General features: G+C 45.9%; 1 protein-coding gene across 3 annotated transcripts in view; it reads left to right on the top strand.

The window, feature by feature from the left end:
* Window positions 1–26,515, top strand: part of LOC144782069 (acylamino-acid-releasing enzyme-like) — a 500,573-nt gene that overhangs the window by 160,232 nt on the left and 313,826 nt on the right. For all 3 annotated transcript variants that reach the window (XM_078661213.1, XM_078661214.1, XM_078661215.1), the window contains one exon: window positions 19,689–19,780. In XM_078661213.1, the coding sequence (XP_078517339.1) occupies window positions 19,689–19,780 (92 nt within the window). The remainder of the gene's footprint in view (window positions 1–19,688; window positions 19,781–26,515) is intronic.

Raw genomic sequence — 26,515 nt, 5'->3', positions numbered from 1 at the left:
TGGAATGAGAGTCCCCCCCCCCAACTGCAGACACCACCGCAAGGGCCGGGAAGGCCGAAGTTGTCAGGTAACCCCCGGGGGAGGAGGGCGGCGATCACATATGGACGCGGGGCCTCGAGGGTGGTAGGAGGAGGCCCCGGGAACGCCCCTCCCCCCCGGGAGAACTAAGACTGGGCCCCGTGAGCCTGCATTGGGCCCTATCCTGAAACTGGACCGGGGCCAGGGCCCCCTTAAAACGCGGGGAGGGCCACACGGGAAGAACCAACCCCTGCCTGGAGGGGGGATAAAGTTAAAAGTTCACGTATTGATGCACTAGTGAATGAGGCCTAACTGAAAACTTTCATCTAGACGGAAGGCCAATGCATGAACTTGCCTGGTGCCTGTATTCATTGCTGAGTCATTAAGTACCCTGGCTTGGAGCCAGTATCAATGCTTGATGAGTCCCGGTTTGCCTACAGTAAAATAGGGAAATGTCTTAAGCCTGCTAATTAAATGGTGAATCATTGCCCTGTACTGAATTTCTTGCAGGGGCGGGCTTCAATGAATCCTGATGAGGTTGTGGTATGATATTGCTTGATTTACTCCATTGATATTTCGGTGACATGAGTACTGACACTGAACTGTTGATATTTACAAGAGGAAAATGTTCATAACTGCTTCTTGAAATGTTAGCCCATGGTTTATAAAAGTACTCCCTCCCCCTGCTGAAGAGAATAATGCGACAGACTGTGTTGGTTGATGTTTTACTGCTTTAATGAAATGCTTTAATGAAGTACTTTAATGAGATGCTAATGAAATGCTAACGCTTGAATTGCCTTGATTTAAAGCCTGTATAAAAGATCTTGATTTTCAATCACAAATACTGGTGTGGTCTCCATTATTGCGCCCACTTCTTGTCTCAGTGGAAGAGTGTGTTAAGTGGCTGCTTTACACGTAAGCCCCTGGTTGCTTTCCTGCTCGAGCCAAGCTACCCCCCGGAGAACTGGTGGTCCCAGTTCTTACTTTGTTGGCGAGCGGTGGGATCCAGGACCTGTAGCTACCTAACACCCTCCAGTGGGACAGAGTGCGCTGCAATTAATTGGACACCTGTGGTGCCTACAAGCTAACTCAATTGCCCACCACTGTCTAGTCTGCAAAGTGTGTAGGAACCTGTGTTGACCCAGAATTGTTGCCTACGTCCTAGAATCTTTCTTTTAGGTTATCTGGGTCCCCACCTGACAAAATGGAGTTCCAGCTGGCTGACCTTTACAAGTACACGGTAGTGCAGTTAAGGGAGTTTTGTCAGGGGATGGGGGTGCCGGTGGGGTCGATAGCTGTGAAAGAAGAGCTCCGCACCGCCTTAAGGGCATGGGTAAGGGCCCACCCAGGGGAGAGAGAGGATGAGGAACATGGGGAACAGGTCACACAAGGGGAGGCGGACACTCAAGAAGACCCCGGCCTACTCAACATTGACATGTCCGACAATGTGTTGCCAGGAAGACGTTCCGGGGCAGGGAGTAGTGTATCAAGGGGGAGTGCATCGTCGCAGGAGTACGAGGACAGGAGGGAGGAGAGGCGATTGAAGTGGGTGCTTGCCAAGTTAGAGCACCAGAGGGAGAGAGAAAGGGAGGATAAGCAGTTTGCTATGGAGGAAAGGAAGCTGGCGCACGAGCTTCAGCTCAAGGAAATGGAGCTTTAAGCATTACAGTTGGGTGCGCCAGGAAGTCCGAATGGTGGCAGCGTACCAGAGGCTCAGCAGGAGCCCAGATTCTGGTTACCTAAGGAGGTGATAGCGAGCTACACCAAGGGGGATGACATTGCCAGGTGGTTGGAGGCGTATGAAGTGGCCTTGACTGCCCATGGGGTGCCCGAGAAACATTGGGGAGGTGATTTGTACCGTTATATACCTCCTGACGTCAGGGACACCCTCCTGTATTTGGAAAAGGCAGACAAGTTTAGGTATTCCCCCATGAAAGAGGCGCTCATTAAACATTTTGGGCTCAACCCCGAAAGGTATCGCCAGAGGTTCCGTGGCAGCCATAAGCTGTCCACGCAGAATTGGGTGGATTTTTTTGAGTATGCCCGTAAGGCTCTGGATGGTTGGGTGCGTGGCAGCGAGGTGCGTGATTTTGAGGGCCTGTATAACCTTTTTTTGAGAGAGCACCTCTTGGATAAGTGTCATCCGGAGCTGCGCCAACATCTGGTGGACCGCAAGCTTACTGATCTCCGTGAGCTTGCGGAGGAGGCGGATACTTGGGTTAGCACCCGGGTGTCACACAAGGGCCCCGGGGGAGATGGCCCGAAAGGCGGACAGGGCGCCCCCCAGAAGAAAGAGGGTGGAGATAAAAGACCGAGTTCTCACGAGGCCCACAAACTAGACAGTTTGGGAGAGGAGTAGGTACCCCACCTCAGAACCGTTCCCCAAAACCCACTTACCCTGACAAGAGTCAGCAGCCAAAAGTGGTCCGGTGCTATGAGTGCCGGAGAGGTCGGACTCTACAAGGGAGATGCCCAGTGTCACAAACGACCCCCAGCCCCCACTGGTGGCAAGAGTCCCGGGGTGGCTAGTGTAGCGCTTGGGTTGTAGCTGCCCCTAGATAGGGAAGGGGAGTGGACAGGCCTGACCCTGGTTTCACTTGGGGATAGAGAGATGGTCCCAGTGACGCCCTTACCATTGAATACTGCTAAGTACCAGCAGAGGGTGAAGGTCAATGGGGAGGAGGTGGACGCTCTGAGGAACACAGGAGCCAGCATGACCACCATAGTGAGGCGGCTGGTGTCCCCTGAGCAGGTAGTACCTGATGTGTTCCATCCGGCCGTGTTGGCTGACGGCAGTATGAGCTACTATCCCGTGGCTAAAGTTCCCTTTGAGTGGGAAGGAGTGTCAGGCCCGTTGAGAGTTGAGATCAGCCCTGCCTTGCCTGTGGACTGTCTGCTCGGTAATGACCTAGAACATACCGCTTGGAAGGAAGTGGAGTTTAAGGCCCACACTGAGATGCTGGGGTTACCAGGGTGGACTTGCGTAGTCACGCGGTCCATGGCTGCCCTGCAAGAAGCTCAACCCGGGTTGGAGCCTGAAACGACGGCCCAACCCAATGCCGGTCCAGAGGAGAGTGTTGTGGATGGGGAGCCCGCGGATGTACCCCCGGAGTCCGTGGAGGTGGATGTCGTTCCCGTGGGGGACTAGCCGACCCTTGCCGAGTGGCATGTGAAAGGAGGGCCTACCCGGGAGGAATTCTGTCGGGCGCAGAAAGAGTGCCCCACGCTTGAAGGCATGCGGCGACAGGCCCAAGCGGTCAACCAAGAGACCGGCAGTTATCACGTGTATTGGGAGGATGGCCTCCTGTACAGTGAGCCAAGGGTTCCGGTGCATGGATCCTCAAGGGCCTTAGTGGTCCCCCAGTGCTACCGGGCCTTTTTGTTGGAACTGGCGCATGAGATACCCTTAGCCGGACACTTGGGCCAGGACAAGACCTTTGCGAGGCTATTCCCACATTTTTATTGGCCCAGGATGAGAGTTGCCTCTGACACCTATTGCAAGACCTGTAAGACTTGCCAGGCCAGTGGCAAGACGGGGACCAAAGTGAAGGCCCCCTTGGAACCACTCCCGGTGGTCGGGACCCCTTTCGAGCGGGTCGGTAGCGACATCGTTGGGCTGTTGGACCCCCCGACCTCTGCGGGACATCGGTTCATCTTGCTGTTGGTGGACCACGCCACTCGGTACCCGGAGGCCATCCCTCTGAGGACCGTTACTGCACCTGTGGTGGCGCGGGCCCTTATGGGGATATTCACCCGAGTGGGATTCCCCACGGTCGTGGTGTCGGACAGGGGCACAAATTTCATGTCGGCCTACATGCAGGCCATGTGGAAGGAGTGCGGAGTGACCTATCGGTTCTCCACTCCTTACCACCCCCAGACTAACGGGCTCGTAGAGCGCTTCAACAAGACCTTGAAGGGGATGATCCGGAGCCTGCCAGAAGACTTGAGGTGGAAATGGGACATCCTCCTCCCTTGCTTGCTGTTTTTGTACCGGGAGGTACCCCAGAAGGGAGTCGGGTTCAGCCCCTTCGAATTGCTCTATGGCATCCCGTTAGGGGACCCCTCAGTCTGGTCAAAGAGGGGTGGGAGAAGACTTTCGAAGAAGCTTCCCCGTGATGTTGTCAACTACATGCTGGCATTCCGCAGCCAGATGGCCAAGCTGTGGAAGGAAGCCTCAGACAACTTGGAGGCTAGCCAAGCCGTCATGAAGGAGTGGTATGACCGCAACGCTCGGACGGTAGAGTTAGACGCTGGACAGAAGGTGTCGGTTATGGACCCTGGGGAGCTTAGTGCCCTCCAGGACCGGTGGACTGGTCCGTACGAGATTGTGGAGCGTCGAGGCCAGACCACCTACGACGTTGACTTGAATACCCCCCGTCAGCCCCATCTGGTGCTCCACGTCAACCGCCTGAAGCCTCACCATGAGCGATCGGAGCTTGCTCTCCTCATGGTGACGGATGGGAGCGAGGAGGAGGAAAGTGAGCCTCTTCCTGACCTTCTAGCTGCTCAGGAGAAGGATGGTTCAGTGGAGGGAGTTGTCCTCTCCCCATCCTTGACCCCAGAACAACAGAGGGACTGCCGCCAGGTATTGGCGCAGCACGCCTCGTTGTTCTCCCTCACGCCTGGAATTACACATCTGTGTACCCATGATGTGGACACAGGGGACAGTCCGCCAGTGAAAACCAAGTCTTACCGGCTGTCCGAGAAGGTGAAGAGCAGCATCCAGGGTGAGGTGACCAAGATGCTGGAGCTGGGAGTGATCGAGCCCTCCAGCAGCCCGTGGGCTAGTCCGGTTGTGCTGGTGCCGAAAGCGGCTCCACCGGGCACCACACCAGAACTTCGGTTCTGTGTGGACTATCGGGGGGTTGAACTCTGTCACCAAGACAGATGCTCACCCGATACCACAGGCAGACGAGCTGATTGACCGGCTGGGAGCAGCCAAGTACCTCAGCACCATCGACTTGACATCAGGGTACTGGCAGATTGCCATGGCTGATGGAGCGAAGGAAAAGACCGCGTTCTCCACCCCAGAGGGCCACTTCCAATTTCGAGTGATTGCCTTCGGGCTCATGAATGCTCCGGCCACCTTCCAGCGGTTGGTGAACCAGGTGCTATCTGGCCTGGAGTCCTTCTCAGCGGCGTACCTGGATGACATAGTAGCACCTGGGAGGACCGTCAGCAGCATCTCCTGGAGGTGCTGCGGGCGTTGCAATGCGCTGGCCTCACCATCAAGGCTAGCAAGTGCCAGATTGGACAGGGATCTGTCGTGTACCTGGGACACCTGGTGGGCGGGGTAAGGTGCAACCCCTCCAGGCCAAAATTGAGACCATCATGGCCTGGGGGCCCCCCAAAACTCAGACTGAGGTCCGAGCTTTCCTCGGCCCCACTGGCTATTACCGCAGGTACGTCAAGGGGTATGGCACCATCGTGGCCCCCTTGACCGAGTTGACGTCCAAAAAGCAGCCACGCAAGGTCATCTGGACGGCTGCTTGCCAGGAGGCATTTGAAACACTGAAGCGCGCGATGTGCACCGCTCCGGTGCTGGCCACTCCGGACTTCCAAAAAGAATTCATCGTGCAGACAGATGCCTCAGAGCATGGCGTAGGCGCCGTGCTGTCGCAACTCAACGAAGATGGCCAAGACCAACCTGTGGCCTTCATTTCCAGAAGACTCCTCCCTCGGGAACGGCGATGGAGTACCATCGAGCAAGAAGCCTTCGCTGTGGTCTGGGCCTTGAAGAAGCTGAGGCCATACCTTTTTGGCTCTCACTTCCTAGTTCAAACTGACCACCGTCCCCGTCGCTGGCTCATGCAGATGAGAGGCGAAAATCCCAAGTTGCTAAGGTGGTCCATTTCCCTACAGGGGATGGACTTTAGGGTGGAACATCGGCCCGGAGCTGACCACGCTAATGCGGTCGGTCTCTCCCGGTTTTTCCGCCGTAGCGACGAGAACTCCCTAGAGGTTGGGTAGTTCTCCCCTCTTTCGGCTGGGGGGATGCATGTTAGACCTGTCAGCCCTAGGGTGGTCTTTCCCTGTTTTTTTCGCCCTTGCCTCATTTTTCCCACCTTCTTTTTGTTGGCCCTTAGGTCTTTGGGCACCTTTTCATGGCTAATCCATGTTAGGGTGCAGGTGCTCTCTACTTCAAACATGGCTGCCACTGGCCCCTGCTACTGCAGCGTGGTCTTTTAGTGTAGCACCCTAGCTGCCAGGTGCTGGCTGGATCTCCATACAATGTTGCAATGCCAGCCTCCCCTCCCCTGTCCATAGGTAGAGTGGGGAAGCTCTTGGAACCTTCCAGAAGAAAGGCGGAGTTGATTTTTGCCGCCTCAGAGAGTGGTCACCTGACCTGGGCATACTTAAACAAGGGAGGGAACTTTTTCTAGTCAGTTGGGGCATCACTGACCTGGGGAACCCACGCAGGAGTTTTAGGCGGGAGGGCCTAGTTAGGAACTTATGCCACTGGGAGTGACCGGATTTAGGTGCTGCCTCTTAAGCTGAGTGAGGTGTCCTAGACTAGCCCCCTGATCTGGCCCAGCGGTAGGGAACCCCAGGGTCCATCTGCAGTGACTGAGGAAAACTCATCCAGCCTCCAACTCAAACCCCCCCCCCCTTCAAGAAACCATCACCTAAGGGCGCAGAACCATCCAAGCGCCGAGAAGACTACTTGCCCTTCATCCAGGGATATCTGGGGGATCGACCAGGTACTGGACTGAGCCACTGCTGCGCCCCTCTGCCCCACTTGGGCCTGTACTGTCCTGCCTTGCTCCCCTGCCTAACTACCTGGACTGCTTGTCTAGCGCTCCCTCTACCTAGCGCTGAGACACTGTTATAACTGCTGAACTGTACCCCTGTGAGCGGTGCTGTGCCTACTCCCGTTACCCCCGTCGAGTGAACTGCACCTGAGGCGCTACACCCTGAAAGCGCCATCCTGGTCGAGGCGCGCTATCTGCCCCTGTGTTGGCCCAAACGAAAATTGCCCCCTCAGCGCTGTGTGGAGACAGCGCGCTGTTGCACTCACCGCCGCAGCCCGACCAAGCGTGGTAATATCCGTGGGGCGGCCCTCGGTGCCAGAAGAGGGCCGCCGCGATTGCCTGCGTCCCCAGCCCCCGCTTGTGACCTGCTGTGGCGGCTCCCGGTGACGGAGGAGGGCCGTCGCGATTCCTGTCAGGCCGCGCGGGCCTGAGGCCTTCCTCCCTCTGTCACGTGGTGGGTGTTGAGGCGTCTTTGGACACGCCCCCTTAGGCGCCGCGACCGCTGCCTGACGGGAGCCCCGGGCCGCTCTCACCACCGCGAGCCTGGGCCCGGGGAGACGGAGTGCGAGGGAAGGGCTCCGCGAGTGCTCCGAGCCCCTCCCTCCCCAGCGTGAGGCCCGCGAATCTGCCCAGAGGCCGGAGGGAGGCCCGTGAAGAGCACGCAAGCCGAGTGGGCCTCCCCGGTCCGTCCCCCTCACCTCCTGAGGCCGGCCAGAGATCGGCGGGCTCTCCGAGTGGAACGAGAGCCCCCCCCGCAGACACCACCGCAAGGGTCGGTAAGGCCGAAGTTGTCAGGTAACCCCCGAGGGAGGAGGGCTGCGATCACATATGGACGCGGGGCCTCCAGAGTGGTAGGAGGAGGCCCCGGGAACACCCCTCCCCCCGGGAAAACTGAGACTGGGCCCCGTGAGCCTGCATTGGGCCCTATCCTGAAACTGGACTGGGGCCAGGGCCCCCTTAAAACGCGGGGAGGGCCACACGGGAAGAACCAACCCCTGCCTGGAGGGGGGATCAAGTTAAAAGTTCACGTATTGATGCACTAGTGAATGAGGCCTAACTGAAAACTTTCATCTAGACGGAAGGCCAATGCATGAACTTGCCTGGTGCCTGTATTCATTGCTGAGTCATAAAGTACCCTGGCTTGGAGCCAGTGCCAATGCTTGATGAGGAGCCCATGGTCCCGGTTTGCCTACAGTAAAATAGGGAAATGTCTTAAGCCTGCTAATTAAATGGTGAATCATTGCCCTGTACTGAATTTCTTGCAGGGGGGGGCTTCAATGAATCCTGATGGGGTTGTGGTATGATATTGCTTGATTTACTCCATTGATATATCGGTGACATGAGTACTGGCACTGAACTGTTGATATTTACAAGAGGAAAATGTTCATAACAGCTTCTTGAAATGTTAGCCCATGGTTTATAAAAGTACCCCCTCCGCCTGCTGAAGAGAATAATGCGACAGGCTGTGTTGGTTGATGTTTTACTGCTTTAATGAAATGCGTTCTTGAAACTGCTTGAATGAAATGCTTTAATAAATGTACTTTAATGAGATGCTAATGAAATGCTAACGCTTGAATTGCCTTGATTTAAAGCCTATATAAAAGATCTTGATTTTCAATCACAAATACTGGTGTGGTCTCCATTATTGCGCCCACTTCTTGTCTCAGTGGAAGAGTGTGTTAAGTGGCTGCTTTACACGTAAGCCCCTGGTTGCCTTCCTGCTCGAGCCAAGCTACCCCCCCGGAGAACTGGTGGTCCCAGTTCTTACAGTGACGTAAAAAATGTTTTGACTGTTGTTGTGCAGCAGACTGAGCTAATTGCTTTGAATGAATAAAAGTTTAAGTAAGGCAGAAAAAGCTGTTTTTTTTTAAACTGGCAAGCATGAAGTCAGAGCTCCAGTTTATCTCAAGACTGGGCACTCTCCCTCAAGGTCACTTCACTCTCTCGCTGCCCTTCCTCTGTGCATTATTGGCCCAAGCTGAAAAGCCTCACTGCATCAGTGTGCACCAGTAGCCGACAGGATGGAGATGTTCCTGAGGAGAGGTCTCAGAGCTGGGACCTCCCCAGTGGACCAATGTCCACTGTGCAGAGCAGGTTCGGCTCTGAAGTGGCTTGAAGCACCAGGGTTATGGGAGGCCTTATGTTGTAGAGTTACACAGTGCATGGATCAGTTCAACGTTTAAACAGCTCTGCGAGATTAGGTAGCATGACCTCGAAAGAAAACCGGAAGTATGGCCCCACTTCCTTCCCCTGTAAGTCCTCAGGAAGTAGGCGGCATGGTTTTCGACAGAGGAGCTTTGTGATGTCATTGTCACATGATGAGCGTTGTGAGCTTTATGACATCACCGCTTAAGTGTAGTGCTAACATAGATTAGTAAAGCAAGAAAAGTAAATGACAGCACAAGATGCTCTTTATTGGCTCTTTCAGCAAAAGGGGTAGAAAAATTTGGTTATCGTGCAACCCTGCATGTTCAGTGGGTATTTTGCGATTCACAAAATGCTTGAGGTTCACACATAGCAGCACCACAGGGAAGTTTGAAATCTGCTTGTATAAAGTAACAGATTAGTGTGAAGGGGATGATAAACCTATGTGTATTTGTTGGAAATGACCCTTTTTGCAGGGTCACCCCCAAACCTTTTGCATTCCTCTTCCACTTTTTGCTGAATTCGTTTTGCGGGCCTTAGGACTTTGAACACTTTACCAATGCTAAAGTTCATGTGCTCTCTGCTTAAAACATGGAAACATAGGTTTATCCCCAATTGGCATATTTAATTTACTTATAAGCCCCTAGTAAAGTGTACTACATGTGCCGAGGGCCTGTAAATTAAATACTACTAGTGGGCCGGAATCACTGGTCGTGCTACCCACTTAAGGAGTTCCTCTAACCTTATGCCTTCAGCTTACCATTGCAGAGCCTGTATGTGCAGTTTACACTGCCATGTCAACCTGGTAAAATAAACCTTTTGCCAGGCCCAGACCTTTCCTTTTTAGGTCTCGCTGAGGCAGCACATGCGCTACTCTGCGCAAGGCTTTTAGTAAGGACTTCAAGCTAACACATCTTTTGCTAATTTTGTTTTCTTTTTTGCCCACGCATTTGATTGTCCATTTGGGTAAGGCTTTCACAAAAGAAAGCACGCAAATGGCCAAAGGCTCGGGTATTCCCAGCCTTATCTATAAATGTTCTCTCCCATGGCCTATGTGTCTCGGGAGCGAGCATAATCGCCATCTGTTTCAAATTATTTTCTTGTTTTCGTTTCTTGGCCGCACGCGCGTGCAGGGAGCCATCTTTTTTTTTTCGTGTCCGTGTCCGCGCTTGTTAGATTTTTTTGCTGTAAAGTGCCTTGATGGCTCCGTAGTGTAAAAAGCCTTCTGTTGAGATGAGGACTTGAGGAAGAAGACACTGAGCCAGCAAGTAAAGGTAAGTACTTTACTAGAAGCACAACCTGGCGTCCGACCACCTCAACGAGACAGCTGCAACTGTCAGTCGTGGAGTGCCGTCAGCCTCACATTCTACAAAATAATGAAGGACAAGAAGAAAGAACATACGGAGCATTGGAGCTCCAACTAAGGTAATCACTAAAATATATGTTTAATAAAAACATCACATTAATAACATCACATCACCTTCCAAGCGCATATTTTAAATATTTGGAATTAACAAGTTGCCTCATTGTGCTTTCTCCATGCTATGTCACTTGTCTGCGTCCATTTATTAGGACTGAGGCATACTTACCTCCGTGTCGACACAATGAGGTGTGTGTACACTCAGAGGGTTGGATGTACACAAGCACCTCGCTTGTGCCCTAGGCCATGCCTGGCAGGAGTAGCCTGCTTTGCCCAGCCGGGTCCACATACAGTCCACCGGCCAGCCAGACACCACGCCCGCCGGCTCAGAACAGCCAGGAAGGCCGAAGAGAGGCACCTTCTTTGCACACAGATATCTGCTCTCCAAAGGCGCTGAAAGGGCTAGGTAACCGAGAACAGGTTTTACGCCTTGGGATTAACACGAGAACCTCACACCTCCAATCTAAATATACACAGAACCATGAAGACAGAACCATGTGCCACCCTTGGAATGGAGCACGAGGCCTACCAACACGATGGAGTGTACGGGGGCAACCAAGCCACAGGTCCACGGTGCTCAAAATCACACAAGGAGCTCCCCCTCGCTGAGGGTGACCCTTCACGGTCCTAAAAGGACCTGGGAAACCAGGTTCGAGTCTCGGTGTCGGCTCAACAGCCTGTGATTCTGGGCAAATCACTTAATCTCTCCCAGGCTCCAAAAATGAATGTGTAACATAACTGGTGCTCATGAAAAGCGCTCCAATACCTTCAGCTCGAGTTCGTGCTACATAAAATTGCAAAAAATAAATATATTTAAAAAATTTTAAAAGCAGACCAGATTGAAAATTACAACTCTTTGAATAATGACACGAGGCTGGTTTAAGGTCTGTACGCCAAAAAGATTCTGAGATCGGCCATAAATACCAACATTAATGAAGTGTGTGGTGTACAAGGTATGCTAGTGCTTCTTAGCGTAGTGCCGCGCGCTGCAGCACTACAAGGTGGCACTGCAGGGGGTGGAAACCCCTATCTCTTGGTGCACAAAAGCACATGACCTGATGAAGAGTGTGCTTTCTTTTTATTTCTTCACTTCAAAGCACTTGTTACGCACACTCGTCATGAAGGCCAGGAGTGTAAGGCAGGCTCCTGCAGTGCAGGGAGGCCCCAACACTTCAAGAGCCCCTATTCAGCCCAGTGCACATGGATATCTGTGGGGTATCGGAGACTCAGGGGCTCCTCGTCTCTGAAGGGGCCCCCATCATTTTGTGTTACACCACGGATGCACGCAGAGGCAATGCAGACACTTAAACTACAAGATGACCCGGTAAGGGACGTGGTGCGAGACCCGATTTTATTGACATTGCAGCAGCTTTTCCCTAATTTGTGTTACTTCCCATATAATAGTTATTGGACACCCCCAGATTTAATATTTGCATAGAAAATATGTTTAGTCTATGTTGGAATCTAGGGTCGCAGGTTTGAATCCTCGTGAATCCATCCTGCCTTTCATCCTTAGGAGGTCGACAAGAAGAGTACCTAGAGCTGAGCTCCACGCCCTGTACAATGGCATGTGCCACGTTAAAAAGTAAGGGGGCAGAGGGGGTGGGGCGGTTCTCCTGTGGTCCAAGAAGCTGTCCGTTCTCCAAGTGAAGGGCAGTACTTATATCATCCGCCTGGCCCTTGAGTCTGGGCCAAAAACTGTGCCTGGACAGATGGACATTCACCCGATTCAATATAACAGAACAGGACCCCCTGCTTTTGAATGAAGGTTCCAAGGGCAGGGCCAAAACTACCATTGGAGAAAAGTCCCCCGCAAACTTTTTCCTCCATCAACAATTCATCATTCTCTCATCCACTCCAATATATCAGCGGCCTGTAAACCAAAGTTTTATTTTCTTTTTGTATTTCCTCCTTTATTTTTTTTGTCATCCTATGTCTGTTTATATATTGAAAATTAATTTTGACATGGCGCCGGTTGTGAGTTAGCCAGTGCATGGAAGACACCGACTATGAGGCTGGGGACTCAAAGAACATTTTAAATACGAGTTAAAGAGATTCGGTAGAGGTTTCAGATTGAGTCTCACAGGACGGAGAGACACTCTGGGGTGCCCTCCTGTTTGGAAGATCCTTGAGAGGGGTCTGGTTGTGACCCATTCGTTTCTCAAACTTTCTTGGAGTGCATGCCAATAGTGGAAACAGAAAACAGACACTGGAGTTAGAGTCAGAGCTGCCGACCTTGGAGACGGGGATCCCGGTTGGAGCTTTGGTGTTGTTGGAGCAACATCCTGTGATTCTGAGCAAATCAGCTAATCCCCGTGCCTACCAAAAATGAATGTGTCCTTCTGTAACGTAAAGCAACTGGTTGTAAAGAAGGTTCAATCAGGGTTTGCAGATAAACTTCTTTATTGGTGAACAGGCAGGTACATCTCACATCTTCATCAACTCTCCTTCAACTGACCAACTCATCCTACAATTCTGGAATCCTACTACAGAGCATTACCCAGTTGCCAAGGAGCTGGATGCATGCACTGCAGCCAGGATACCACATCTTCTCTCTTTACAATTACCAGTAAAATAAGAAACCTAGAATAAAGATAAATGGTACATAAAATACTAAGAACAATTAAAAGAATAATCTAAGGTGAGTACAAACATGAAGTGCTAATCACACTTATTCAGGTAATCTAAAGTAAGAATGGAAAAGTTCAGGCAGTTTATTTGGGGTACCAGATTTACCTTGCGTACTGACCAACTCATCCTACAATTCTTGAATCCTACTAAAGAGCATCACCCAGTTTCTGTGGAGCTGGATGCATGCACTGCAGCCAGGATACCACACTGGTGCTCATGTAATGTCTCCAATACCTTCGGGTAGAGTTAGCGCTACGTAAAACTGCAACAGCAAACAAAAAACAAGCAAGCACAGGGTCCGATTCACCGAACGGCGTCATTGAGAGGTGAGGAATATTGATATTATGGGTGCAAGCAGTATTTTTACTGGGCAGCTATGCGTGAGCTCCGCCGTCCGCTGACCTCGCTGATCCAACCCTCCATGTAATAACCACCTTAGTACCATTTTCATTTACACTGTTGATCCCGCACTTGATTCAGTCCCCAGTGCCTCCTGTTCTATAATCCAGCACCCACCTACTCACCTGTATCACCTGAAATAAGACCGCCACATGCGCAAATCCTGTTGGCTTATACCTAGGTTCTCATATAATATCAACATTTTTTTTGCAGTTTTATATAGTGCTTATGTTGGAGCGCTTATATTGGAGCGCTTTACACAAGCACGTGTGTGTGTGTGTGTGTGTGTGGGTGTGTGTTGGGGGGGTGGTACACATAAGCAAATGTTTCCTGCAGGGGAATGGGCGTTTCAGTGTGAGTATGTCTTGCAAAGTAAGTAGACATGGTCAATATTCAAAGAGCACTGCCTGTGCTCCAAACAATTTGAGTTTTACTACTTTCAAGGGCAGGAGTAAATTAGTATGTAGGACACAGCAAGGCGTGACTACCCCCACGTTGTGTGGAGATCTAGAGGAAGCGGGTTCTCTAATGGGGGGTGGAGGAGTGGAGGAAGTATGTTCAAAGTTCCCTTCTCTTTGCAAAGTGTTCGGACATTCCTAAAATGTCCGTGATATCCCTCCTACAAAGAAAATCTAAGCATTTTTACAATAATTCCAGAAGTCCCCCTGGAAACCACAACATGACATCTTCAACACCTGGTCACGAGTAGTAGGCGCTATATAAAAATACACAACAAATCTTCCCACGAGTGCCCCGCTATCCTCTGAGAATTCCAATCTCCTCCAAACGTAGGAGTAAATATACAGGAGTACTTTAAAAAAAAAAAAAAAAATAGAACTCTGTAGATCTACAGTAGGGCACACATTCCTGCGTTGTCTGTACAGAATTGAAACATTCCTCTGCGGTGTGGGGCTCCTGCAAGCACAAACGTTGGTATAGGTCTCGCCTTTGGAACCTTATAAGTATTTAGTTATGCAGTACAATATCCTTGGTGCAACAGCATAAACTGTTGCATGTCTAAACACTTACAAGGTCCCAAAAGCGGGCCCTATTGGCTATGCCAATTCTTGTTATACATATGTAACCCCTAAGGTAGGCTTTTCGGCAGTGTAAAGAAAGGAAAAATAAAATAACACAATGCTATTATCATTTTATTTTTCCCTGCTGAAGCAGTTTTGCATGGTGGGGAGGGGCTGGGCTTGTCTGCCCTGCTCACCGAGCAGGGGGAGGAGAGGTGAGCACTTTGTAAGTGTGCATGACTTTTTGGCTGGCTGTCTAAGGCCGGCCAAGCAGTCATGCACAATTTTGCATGTTCTCCTCCTAGGCTGTAATACAGCCTGGTTGGAGAAACATGCCCAGGCTCCCACTGCCTGTTTGAGCACTGAACCATGACGCTCAGACCAATCACATTGCTGCATTTCAGCATTGTGATTGGCTTAGGGGAGCTTGTGTGTTTCCTGCTTGGTTCCAACCTTAAAAGACGCCAAGAGAGGCAAGTGTATTTTTTATTTTTCTTATTTAGACAGGTGTATATCATAAGAACCACTTTCTTCTTAATGAATATTTTTGGCCCAAAATTTCTATTGAAGATAGTAGCCCATACAGAAATGTTTATAAAGCTGAAGACCATGACCGGCAACACCGGAAGATGTTCCGCATGAAGTTTGATCCATTCATCAGTTCTCAGGTATCGATACCTGCAGTTGAGGTTAATAATTCTATCAGCGTTATTCTCGATAGATATAAAGCAGTATTCAGTTGTCAAAAGTAAGCACTTTGAGGAGTTTCCACTTTGTACTAAAACTAAAACTCAATGCTGTATTGGTCAAACACAAAGTATGTGTTGAATCAGCCAGACAGGAAGAGTGTGAAATGTTAAAAAAAAAAATCCTGAAGCTGTGATTGAGCCCATTGATTCATCCCTACCTTTTTCCGCAATTGTAGTAGCTAGAAAGAAGAGTGGGGAGGCAATACTATGCATTGATCTTCACAGTCTAGATAGAAGTACATTGTGTAGACTGTGATCAGCTGCCTAAAATTAACTTATTGGTGTCCACTTAGCTGCGTGGGCAGGTTTTCAGCACACTAGATATAGAAAATGCATGTCATTTGCTAGAACGAGAGCTGAAATCGCATAATATAACTGCTTTTCTAACTCCGTTCCAAGATGATATCCTGACATTTTGGCCTGACAAATTGGAAAATGATCAAGCTTTGTCAAGAGCTGTAATGATTTTAAGAAAAGAATTAACAATGAATTAACTTGACGGAGGGACATATGTGTTTAGGAGAAAAGAAGTAGAGTGTTTTTGGCGATGTTCTCTGATGGTGTTTTTTTTTATCCAAGCCTGAACAGACATTAGCACCTGATAATAACTAACAGCTTTTGTCCTTCCTTGTTATTTGCAAATGCAACACCAACTTAATTCCCAATTTTGTTGATGACACTGATCCTTCAAAACAGAACGTTAACAGAAAAGTAACATTGCAGTTAGATGAGGCGTGCCAAACATATTTTGAGGATATCAAAATTAACATAGCGACTGTCCAAAGACTTTGTTGTTTTAGTCTGTCTGTTAAAATGTATCATAACTGTTGTTCAATCAGTCAGCAAACTTTATTTGATTTTATATTAAAAATCATAAAATAACACCAGTCAACCAGGTTCATACAAGAAAAAGAAGATGCCGCACTCAATACTATAAAACCTGGTACAAAAAATAGAATCACAATCAAGGTGTATACAAATCCGGTCAAGAGATAAAAATAGTGATGTTGAAACAAATAATGCATTGTAATGACTTTCCTAAATAAGACCAGTGCATTCACAAGAGACAGCCACTCCGACTGTTAGTATTCTAATGATGAGAATGCAGAACTCCCGCTAAAGACTGTCACATAAAAACAAATATTGCTAGTTGATAAAAGCTGCAAATATAAAAATACAGGTCTAGCTTGTCTAAAGTGCATAGGAAGTAGACGAAGTCTAATAAATCTTTGTTGAAGAGAATCGATCCTTGGGCAAATAAGTATAATGTTCAAAGTATTACATACAGAGAGGTTGCCGCACACACATGCTGAGAGATCAGAACTTTTGTACCAGGCCCGTAAGCATCAGCTGATGAAAAATACCCAGCCGGAAATGGGTCAGTATGCGTCAATGGTAATTAGACATCCCCAATTGCAAATATGGTTCTTGATCATGACATACTGGTAGACAGATTGCTTTGTTAGTGCTGATGCCTCTCGCTCTGCTGCTGCTCTGAGTAAGAAGGCCTCCTTCAGCCACACCAGATCTTTTTTGACAATGCGGTCAGGTTCCGGAAGGAGCTCTGGTCTGTGAAGGTAGTTAAGATTAGTCTTTACGTAACGCAGTAATGGGATGTACAACATATTGCCCAGACTCATACAGTCCCTGATAATGTGCCTGTTTAACAATAGCTCTTCCTTCACCCATATTGACAGTCAGTGTAAGAGTGGATATAACCATAGAAAATCCAAAAGATAGCCCGTGCCCATCTTCTCATGAGCAATAAATGAGGAGGTACGTCATGCAACGCTTAAGGGACATTTCCACCATCTGGATGAAGCAATTGTGGCATAGCCCCAGATTTGCTTTTGCATATCTCGTGAAGAATCTTTATTGGCTTTGTCCCAACTGCCATGAAAAATCCTGAATGCTAACAATAACTCTTTTAAAATTGACTGTGTTCCTCTTCATCAAGGAATGCATGCCAACTAAGGCCTCAATCTAATAGAATGCCCAGGTAGGAAAAATTATCCACTTTACGTAAGCTGTGGCTGCTGGCTGAAAAGCCATACCGGTCTAGTGGACTTGGAGCCGACAACCATAATGTGTGACTTTTTAAAGTTGGTTGCCTGGTCCATGCTGTCCATAAAATAAATAAAACAATCTAAATTGACTCTGGAGACTCTTTAAACAATGGATATAGCATGCACACCTTCGTATTTTATGGAATAAAGGTGCTCTGTGGTTAAACAATTTGTATCTGTTGTGTGCTACCTTAAAACCTGACCCGCCTGTCAGGAAGACTAACTCAAAACGATGTGTACAAAATATGTCGCATATTTCAAGGTGTACTATTCATGCCCATAAGGTGCAATTAAACTAAACTTTTTTTTAATGATTGTTCATTTCTATTTTAGTATGAATTATCTAATGATTTGAAAGCACAAAAATTATCAACAAAGATAACCATGTAAACCATAGTTATCTTTGTTGATCATTTTTTGTACTTTCAAAAAATGAGATAAATCATAATAAATTACAAATGAAGAATCATTCAACAAAAAGTTTAGTTTCATTGCACCTTATGGGCATGAGTAGTGCACCTTGAAGTATGTGACTGGAGACTCTTTACCATGCATGCAAATAAAATTGTGTCATCCGCATATAAAAGACCAGAGAGCAGTCTGCCACCCACCTTTGGGACATTGCACAATGGCTCACATAAAACCTGTTCCAAACCATTAATATACAGAATAAGAAGAAAAGAAGCCGGGCTGCAGCCTTGGGTGCAAGCCTCTATTTAATATAAAGTGCTGTGTGCATTCTCTTGAGGGTCCATACCTTACATATGTTAATTGGCCAGGGTGGAGGTCCATCAGAAGCACAAGAATAGCTGGGTCGACCTACATGGAGCCCAGTACGTCCCAGAGCTTAGATTTATTCACCCTGGGAAAGGCCGTGCTGAGATCCATGAAGGTAGAGACCTATGCATAGGATCATTAAGGTGTTGGATTAGAATAGGTTCCCGCACACCAATGCTCACCACATTCTCACCAATTTCCAGTGCCTAACCCCACACATACATTTTACTAAAGCTATGTCACATGCTAGCTCATAGTTGTTTTCAGTATTTTGCTGTTGTCCTCCACATTCAGGTGTATTATTACTTCACACCTAGTGTTCTTGCCCCACTAAATAAAGCAATGAAAAGAACCGTTGACAACACAGTTATCTACACACCTACCCCATCTCAAAACCTGTAGACCTTTTATTAATTCTGATCTTCAAAGTCTTCATGCTCATTACAACTGAGCAAAAGCAGCATTTGTGATATCTCGGGGGGCATGGGCCCATTCCTAAAATTTTCAGTGCAATCCTTTGAGCGTCTTGATGCTTTTTGGAAGCAATGCTCATTAGATGTATTCTCCAGAAAAGATGTTGCCTTTGTTGAGGACGTACCACACAAATTATTTGCTACAATTCTGCCTGGATAAATGCCTCATCTTTCTCCAAGTGCTAATGGACTGTACAATCACATTCTGCATTAGTTAGGAGGGAGAGCCATCAAGACAAAAGAGAAAGAAAAATGTGCCCTTATGGTGATTGTAGTATGTCCTTCCTTCACAATAGCCCTTTCAGATCTCCCAGGTCATGTCCCATGCTTCGGTTGTGTGTTTCTGTCGAAACGAGAAAGAACTGGATGGGAGCGATTGGGGATGCACTGGCAAGCTGGATCCTGGCCTGTGTTCAAACCCACATATTAAATACTTATATAGTACTAATATAGTATGATAAGTTGTTGAACTGATAGCTTTCTTTTGAGAATGCTTTCCCCTGCCCTTTTTGCAGGCTGGAGTTATTCTTACGCAGGTGCAAATGAGTGAGTACAAGAAGGAAGCACACCAGTATTATTATATAGGTAAATAACTGAATTCTCAGGAGTTGGTCCACCAAAAATGAATTTGAATTATTATAAAAGAATAGTGTGTAGATTTATGCACTGCAGAAAGCAGGAGCTCAGCCGGGAAATACTCTGCATAAAGAAACAGCTGAAATATTTGTTTTAAGTTTTAGGGCTATTTGCACTGCATTCAGTTTTTAACCTCAGTGAGTCAAATGTAAGTGCATTTTCAAAAATGTTTCTGTTAATACTCTGCTTTAGCTTATCTTAACCCTGTAACCTGTTCCTCGAAAGTCCTTATTTCCAATATTGTGCCCTGTTCTATACATTGGAAAACGAAAAATCCATGAAATGAAATTGAGCTACTTGAATGCTTCAAGTTTAAGCTACGCGATTTATGGGTGGGGGCAGGGAGTTGGTAGGGAAGCTGAAATGATGGCCAGAAAAGTGGATAGTGAGATATGATCCAGAAGTTTATTTTCATGATTTGTTGCCATGAAAAGTTAGTGAATACATGAAGCATTCATAAGTGCTAATAAAGCAGAGTTTAAGTAAGTTTGAGTCCAATTATGGTCTGTGCAGTTATGAGGAAGATTGAAGATGGGAGGTGGACAGATTAAGGGAAGGGTAGTCTTAATCAGTTGACTATATGTACTTTCATTTGTATTGTAGGCTTTCTGGTCACCTGGTGACACTGGCGTGGTGTTTACAGGCTGGTGGCATGAGCCTTTCCACCTTGGTCTCCGGTCCTGCACCAACAGAAGGTAAGGCTACTGGAGAAATGTGTTAGCTAACCTTTTATTCAACAGAGTACTCTTAAGTATTTATTTATTATATTCATAATCTTTATTTTTTTTGTTCAGGAAATTTTTATTAGGCAATTTAAAAGTAGTATAGAAACATGGCATAAGTAATTAGGTAAAAATACATAAGAAAGTAATGTGAAAAGCCATGACCATATCAAAATAAGTATATGAGAAAAGATAAAAGGGGGAAAAGGACAGTAAAGAAGGAAAAAGGAAAAAGGAAAAGAAAAGGAAAGAAAGAGGAAGAAGAGGAGAGGGAACACAAGAAGGAAAAAGAAAAGACACGGAAATATCATGTGGGATTAATAGTACGAGTTAGGGGAAAAGGATTGGAGGAAAGATAAGAAGTGAAAGGGAGCCATAATAGATCAGACTTAATTTTTAGAGGGACAGAGGTAGAGGATGCGATAGCAATTCTATGTTCATCACAAATATAGTTCCACCAAGTATGGACAGAGAGTTTAGAATTATCTTTCCAACACGATAAAATAACTTTAAATGCAAGAGCAATAAACAGGTCTAATAATTTAGCAGAAGAAGATACATCAATATTCATCTCAACTGATAAAGAACCTAAAAATATATTTAAAAAAGATAATTGAGAAGAACAAGAAAACATTGGCATGCAAATATTCCATATTTCAGTCCAAAATGATAAAACAGGGGTACAATCATATAATTGGTGTTTAAGGGTACCCAGTTCCTTGGAGCAAGACCAACATAAAGGTGAAGAAGCAAGAGAGAATTTATGAATACTAACCGGGGTAATAACAACTCTATGATATATAAAGAGTAAAGATTGCGTAACGCGTGCAGCAACAGACACTTTAAAAAGTTTAGACCATAATCGATCCCACAATGCAATAGATAAGGAGACATCAAGGTCAGTCTCCCAAACAGTCTCTACACTAGATTTAGGACGATCTGAGATAGTAGATAACAAAGTTAAATAAACTAGAGCAGCTTTAGGTAATTGAGTAGAAAATAGGGGATACAATGGAGTGGTAGGGGTGAAGGAGGAGAAAGGCTCAGTAGACGAAAGGGAAGACAAATAAGATTGAATTGCAGAAGTTATAATAGTATATTCAGTGAGACACGATGCAGGCAAATTAAACATATTTTGCAATACTGGAAAGGAAATGAGGGAGGAACCAATAAAAAATTGATGTACAAAGAGGATATCCTTTTCTTTCCAGTGTTTAAAGTAAAAAGATTTGCCTTTGTATCTAAGAAATTTGTTGTACCACACCACAGAGGATAGAAAACATTGAAGAGGGGATAGGGTAGAGAAGAAGACATTTTGTAATAAAGCTTGGGAGTATTTCAAAATAGGGTATTTAGATACAAACTTACAATTTGACATGAAAGTAACATGCTGGAATGAAAATTCTTTCAAAAGGGAGCGTTCCACAAGAACCCACTTAGGAATTGGATTATCCATGAAGTCATATGTCAAGGAGAAGGATTGTTTAATCAAAAAGGCCGAATGGTACGAATTAAAGTCGGGAAATCGAACACCACCTTCATTTTTGGGTCGAATTAACTTATGTAACGCAATTCGTGGATGTTTGTTATTCCAAAGGAATTTTATACACAGAGAATTAATACGTGCAAAATAAGATTTAGGAATTTTAAACGGAAGCATGGAAACAGTGTAGAGAACATGAGGGGTAATCATCATTTTGATGGTATCCAATCTACCCCACCAGGAAAGGAATAAGGGGGACCAAATTTGAAGAAGGGATTGAATTTTCTTAGTTAGAGAATCGAATGTCAATTTGAGGGTATCTTTTAGAGAGGAGGAAAACCAAATACCGAGGTATTTGATTTTGGAGGGGCACCATGCAAAATCAGTATTATTAAACATGTATTGAAAACAAATTGGATTAAGGGGAAGAACTTATGTTTTAGATAAATTAAGTTTATAACCTGATATGGAGGAATACAGATGCACTTCATCGAGAAAATGTGGGAGGGAGGATTCTGGGTTGGACATGTAAATGAGGACATCATCAGCATATGAAGATAACTTAGTTTCTACAGAGGAAAGTTTTATTCCATTAATACCAGGGTTGGAACGAATACGTTCTAAAAAAGGTTCAAGACATAAAATAAATAACAAAGGGGAAAGGGGACAACCCTGTCTTGTGCCTCTATTTAATGAAAAAAATCTGGAAAATTGGTTGTTAACAAATATACTGGCACGAGGGGAGGAATAAAGGAGTTTAACCAAGGATATAAAAAATGGGCCAAAACCAAACCACTTGAGGGTATGAAACATATATTGCCAATTAATGCGATCAAAAGCTTTTTCAGCATCTAGAGATAAGGCTGCCAATGGAACATTAACATTTTTACTATGAGCAATGACATTAGAGAAGAGGCGAGCATTATCAGCAGCAAGTCTACCCTTCACAAATCCCACTTGGTCTGTATTGATTAAACGGGGGATAACTGAATCAAGACGAGAGGCAAGTATTTTAGCAAACATTTTACAATCATAATTAATTAAAGATATGGGGCGGTAGTTTTTACACTGTGAGTGGTCTTTGTCAGGTTTGGGTATAATGACAATGAGAGCATCCAAAAAGGATCCAGAGGCTTTGGCATCTGAAATAAATGAATTAAATAATTGAAGAAGTTTAGGTGCAAAAAAAATGAAAAGAGGAATAAAACTCAACAGGTACACCATCAGGACCAGGGGCTTTTGACTTTTTAAGAGAGTTAATGGCTGTAGTAATTTCCTGGAGAGTAATTTCCCGCTCCCGGAGAGCAAAGTCTACCGGAAGGGAAGGGGGAGACGGAAGGCCCTCAAAAAATGTTTTTAAGTTCCATTCCGAGGGATGAGTATCATCAGAATATAAGGTTTGGTAATAATAATTGTGAAATACTTCAGCAATATCTTCATCAGAAGTGACTAACTTATTGATAGAGTCATTGAAGATGGGACCAACAGTTTTACGTTCTGATTTTATTTTTAAATAATTTGCCAACTTTTTCCCTGCTTTGTTCTGGCCACCATGGAATTTAGATTTGATTTTGAGAAGGGTGTGACAAGCTTCATTGGTAATAATTTTATTAAGATCAGTTTTGGCAAGAATAAACTCCTGAAGGGCAGAGGAGGATTTAGAAGTAAAATAGGAGTGTTCAAGGTTTTTAATTTTTTTGAGCTGGTCCTCATATTTTTGTTTATTAAGCTTCTTTTTGGAAGCGGCAAAGGATATAGTAAAAGCTCGAAAAGAAGCCTTAAAAGCATCCCAAGTGATGGGAATAGAGGTGTCCAAGGGATTATTAAAGGAGAAATATTCATTGAAAAACTCTGCACTTTTTTCATAAAAATGGTATCAGATAAAAGAAAAGCATTACATTTCCAACGACTAAATTTAGAGGAAATAAGAGAAAGATCCAGGGTAGTATAGACAGGGGCGTGATCAGAAATAAAAATAGAACCAATATCTGATTTTTGAATGGAGGGCAAAAGAGACTTACTAACCATGATGTAATCAATTCTCGAACGTGTGTGATGAACATTAGAAAAAAAAGTATATTCTAATAAATCAGGATTACATACTTTCCATGAATCATATAAAGGGCGAGAAGCAATGGCAGATTGAAAACTCTTATGAGACTTGTCCGGTTGAAATTTACTGGAGGATAATCGATCTGAAAAAGGGTCTATCCATTGATTAAAATCGCCAGCAATGATGAAATCTGGGCAATCTATGGAAGCAATTAGAACTTTGATATCTTTCCAAAATTTTGGATCCGGACGGACTGGACCATATATATTAAGCAATACTATTGTCTTGTTATGAATAACAACCTTAGCCATTGCCCAACGCCCTTCACTATCACTTTGAGAAGAAATTATCTGAACATTTAAGGCTTTATGAAACAATATAGCAACCCCTCCTTTTTTGTGAACAGCAGGTGAAAACACAACCTGACCCACCCAATGTCTTTTGAGCTTAAGAGATTCAACATCAGAACAATGCGTTTCTTGAAGAAATACAACCTGCGAATGAAATTTGGATAAGTGAGACAATACCTTTTGACGCTTGACAGGATGACCAAGACCTCAAACGTTCCAAGAGACAAAGTTACACATGTTGGAAGGAGGGGAGGATGGGCAACAAATGGATCAGACACATGGCAAGGAGATCACTACAAAAGGGAAGACAAAAAATACCAGTGAGAAAGTGGGTTGCCAAAACGCTCACAATATCTAGACCAAATAGACCCATAAATAAGAGAGATGACATTACGAAAAACAAAAACAGAGGTAGAGATCGTTCAGGACTAGAATAGCATTGAGACTGGGAAACAGAGTAAAGAAACCAAAAAGAGAGAGGGAGAAAGAGAAGAGAAAAAGAGGAAAAATAGATAAGGACAGAAAGAGAGAGAATGAACAGATCAAGGCACGAAGGCCTGATCGGAGAAAAAGAGTGCAACCAAAACATCTGAGGCGAGGATACACCAGAGAGAGAACGTAACCCACGAGCTACCAAAGAAAAGGACTTTTACAGATAGAAAAGACACAAGGATGTGAGGATAATACCTCAAAAAGGAGGTCAGGAAGAGAGGAAAGGATCAGAAGAGGTCAGAAAGAGTAGAAAAAATAAAAACAACGATCGAGAGTAAAACATGGAGAAAAAACATTAGTTAGAAGTGTCCATAGTGGGAGGAGAGACACTCCGGAGATAATCATGAAGTTTCTGCGGATCATCATAAGATCTGGTACGGCCACCATGCGTGATCTTGCAGAAGCAGGGATGCAGAATTCCATATTGAATGTTCAGCTGTCGCATCAACGGTCAAAGATTCAAGAATTCCTTGCGCCGAGCATTCGTAGCCGATGAAAGATCCTGTGAAATAAAGATGTTATGACCAGACCACTGAAGACGAGGTTTGATCCTGGCGGCCTTCAGGACAGTCATCAACTCTGTGAATTCCAGGAACAGCATGATGATGCCACGTGGTTTGGAGGAATTGGAGTTCATACGGCCAAGACGATGGGCTCTTTGGATATTAAGAGGATGTGACGATGGTTGAAGGTCCAAAAGTTCCTGAAGAAATTTCCGCATAAAGGATACCATGTCCACACCCTCCAAATTTTCCGGAACACCATAAACGCGTAGATTATTTCTTCGATTGCGATTTTCCAAATCCTCGGTATGAAGCTTGAGTTTATGGATCTCTTGTTCCAACAATGGAATTTTAGTGGATACATCCTGGATATCGCTCACACGCTGTTCCAGACTCAAAACCTTACCCTCCATGACCACCCAACGCTCCTCAATTTGCTGTAATTTTGCATTAGTAGCAGTCATAAAAGGTTGGAGACCCCGCACCTCCTCAAGGATGGAATCCAGGACAGGATTAGATGAAGAGTTAATGGGGGAAGGCGGGTTATTCTTAGGCCTCTTAGGTTTAGCTCCAGTCTGTGACATTTTTGGTGAAGTAGAGACATTTGCCATGATAGTGAACACCTGTCAGGGATGCACACAGTAGTACGAATAACGTATGAGGGCACCACCTTGAACAGCAGGTCACAATAAAAATATGAACACCCACTGGCTTAGAGATGCTGGTTAGTAAGAGGTGCAAACCATGTGCGGCAGAAATGATGCGGCAAATAGAGAACAGTCAAAAGCATGCACTACCCTTGAGTGCTGCTGTCTTCATTGGATTGGAAAGGGCAAGAAGAAGACATATGGCATATTGGTGATACAAGCCACACTGCACAAAAAAGGTGCGTCTACCAATGCCAGTCCACAAATAAGGTGTTAAGGCGAAGGCAATGTCACATTGATGGTGTTAGCGTTGAAAGAGGCGAAATTTAGATCAAAACCCAGCAGGACTCAGAGGCATTAGGGTCTCCTCAGATATAATACGTAAAAACAGCAACAAAATGTCAGTAGGAAACACCAGAAGATAAGAGGCGATGGGTCTGCATGCCAGTAAATACATTCAAGTAACCTCTCCAGAGCGTGTAAATTTTTAGGGTAAACAAAAAGAAACAGAGCTCTTCACATGGAGGTGTTCTAAAATGGCGGCCAAAATTCCTCATAGGAACTGCAATGAAAGCTGGACTCGACAGGTACAGTGCATTAGACCCATACTGAGCACTTAAAAACGAGTCTAGATTGAAAAAAGTGACATAACACTATTTCCTGAGTCATTAGCGCCTGAGTATAGAAGCAATGCTGAAAAAACGATGTAGGAAGGCATTCACGCTGTAAACAAACAAAATGGCGGCCATCCGTGATGAGGAGACAAGCTAAAATTACCGATTTAAAACTTCGGCGTTCCGCTGCTTAAATAACACGCAGAAGTGCACCATTATTGTCTGCCCACCTTCCGACGTTGTTGTGTGCTGAAAGCGCCATTCAAAAAACGGCAGAAAAGGTCCTCACGGCATCCGTGATTAAGCCCAGAGCGGAGCTCACGGGAAAGCCGTCCTCTGCCGCCGGCGCGCAGCCACGCCCCCATTATATTCATAATCTAGTAGCATGCCTACCGAAAGTGCTGTAGACAGGAAAATGAATACAGAATAGAGCAAATGTGATTTAGATTGAGGATCATTAGCTAACTTGAGGAGATAGGCTTTCATACATTTTTTAAACCGGGATATTGATGATGTTGGCTTTATGTGGGCTGGAAGTTCATGCTGCAGTTTACATCTTAAGGGGG

Source organism: Lissotriton helveticus, chromosome 9 (assembly GCF_964261635.1).
Source record: "Lissotriton helveticus chromosome 9, aLisHel1.1, whole genome shotgun sequence".
Lineage (NCBI taxonomy): Eukaryota > Metazoa > Chordata > Amphibia > Caudata > Salamandridae > Lissotriton > Lissotriton helveticus.
This window is presented reverse-complemented; position numbering and strand designations above follow the sequence as displayed.